General features: G+C 52.9%; 1 protein-coding gene across 1 annotated transcript in view; it reads left to right on the forward strand.

Moving 5' to 3' along the window:
• Positions 1-163, forward strand: part of MYO7A (myosin VIIA) — a 47957-nt gene extending 47794 nt beyond the window's left edge. The window contains exon 30 of the mRNA XM_019649335.1: positions 158-163. Within this exon, the coding sequence (XP_019504880.1) occupies positions 158-163 (6 nt within the window). The remainder of the gene's footprint in view (positions 1-157) is intronic.
• The last annotated feature ends 1106 nt before the right edge of the window (positions 164-1269 follow it).

Below are 1269 nucleotides of genomic sequence, written 5' to 3' on the forward strand. Positions count from 1 at the left end.
GCAGGGAGGCTGGTCTGGCTGGCCACCAGTGACTGCACCAACTTGGACTCTGGCCCTTCTTCCAGTGAAGTGGCCTCACTGGGATACCGAGGTCCCCTCCAGCCACCCCTGAGGCCCTTGGGTTGGATCTGGTCCTGGCTTGCTGTGGCCTTCCCAGTTGTAAGAGCCTGTGCTCCTTGGATGCTTTGCTTATCTCAGACCAGCCCTACCATGTGACCTTCTTTGACTTTCTGTGCACCACTGGGACAGGGAATCAAGAGGACAACCTAGTTCTCCAGACTGAGAGCAACCAAACCAAACCAACCAAACCAAGAATATTCTGAAACCTAAGGAACTGGTTTAATTCCCCTGAGGCCAGGATCCTCAGCTGAGAATGACAGACCACTTTTATATATTGCAGTGTGAGTGCTGAGCCCCTGCTTCCCTGATCACCTCAGGGCATAAAGCATGTGTTTCACCTTCTGGCCCTAGAGTGTCTTTCTTGGGGGAAGGGGAGAGGGAACGGAAGAGTGTGTGGGGCCAGGAAAGGGCCCTGTGTGTGTATGTGTATGTGTGTGCACGCGTGTGTGCATCCTGTATAACCATCTCCTTGGTGTATGTGTACAGGGCCAAGCTGGTCTGGGTTTGGGTGTGAGGGTGTTTGAAAAGGGCTTCAAGAGGCTGATTGTGGAGAAATGCTGGACTCTGGCCTGGGAGGTGAGGACCTAAACATGCATAGGCTGGGGATCTAGAGGAGAGACGGGCTTCTAGGCCTTAACTAGGGCCAGCAGAGGCAGAGTGGCCTTTGCTTCCTGCAAGAAACATCTCATTGGCTCATCAAGAGACCACCGAGAACCCCAAGAACAATACTCATTGGGTTAAATCCTTGCATCCAGTGGGTTCCTGTAAAATGTTACTTTGTGACCAGGATGGAACAACCAGGTTCGTCCATTACCTGGGAAAGTCTGGGGGTGGGAGCTTCAGACAGGAAAGGTGTAATTTGAGGCTGTGGCTGGGGTGAGTGCCTAGAGAAGTGACAGTGGAGAATCCCCTTGAGGTCCCCCTGATACCTCAGCATAGCCAAGTCCTGCTTTCGCTCACACATTCAAGTGTCTTAGGCCATATGTATCTAGATGCCCAACAACTCCACAGAAAGTGCTTTCCTGTTCTCCTCAGCTGTCTGTATGGGAGGGGGCGGGGCTGGTTGTGGAAATGGAGGCCCCAAACCAGACAGCCCTGCTTCTTGGGATGATCATGTGGCTGTCCAAGACAGCACTGTCCCACCAATGG

This window comes from Hipposideros armiger, unplaced genomic scaffold (assembly GCF_001890085.2).
Source record: "Hipposideros armiger isolate ML-2016 unplaced genomic scaffold, ASM189008v1 scaffold_132, whole genome shotgun sequence".
Lineage (NCBI taxonomy): Eukaryota > Metazoa > Chordata > Mammalia > Chiroptera > Hipposideridae > Hipposideros > Hipposideros armiger.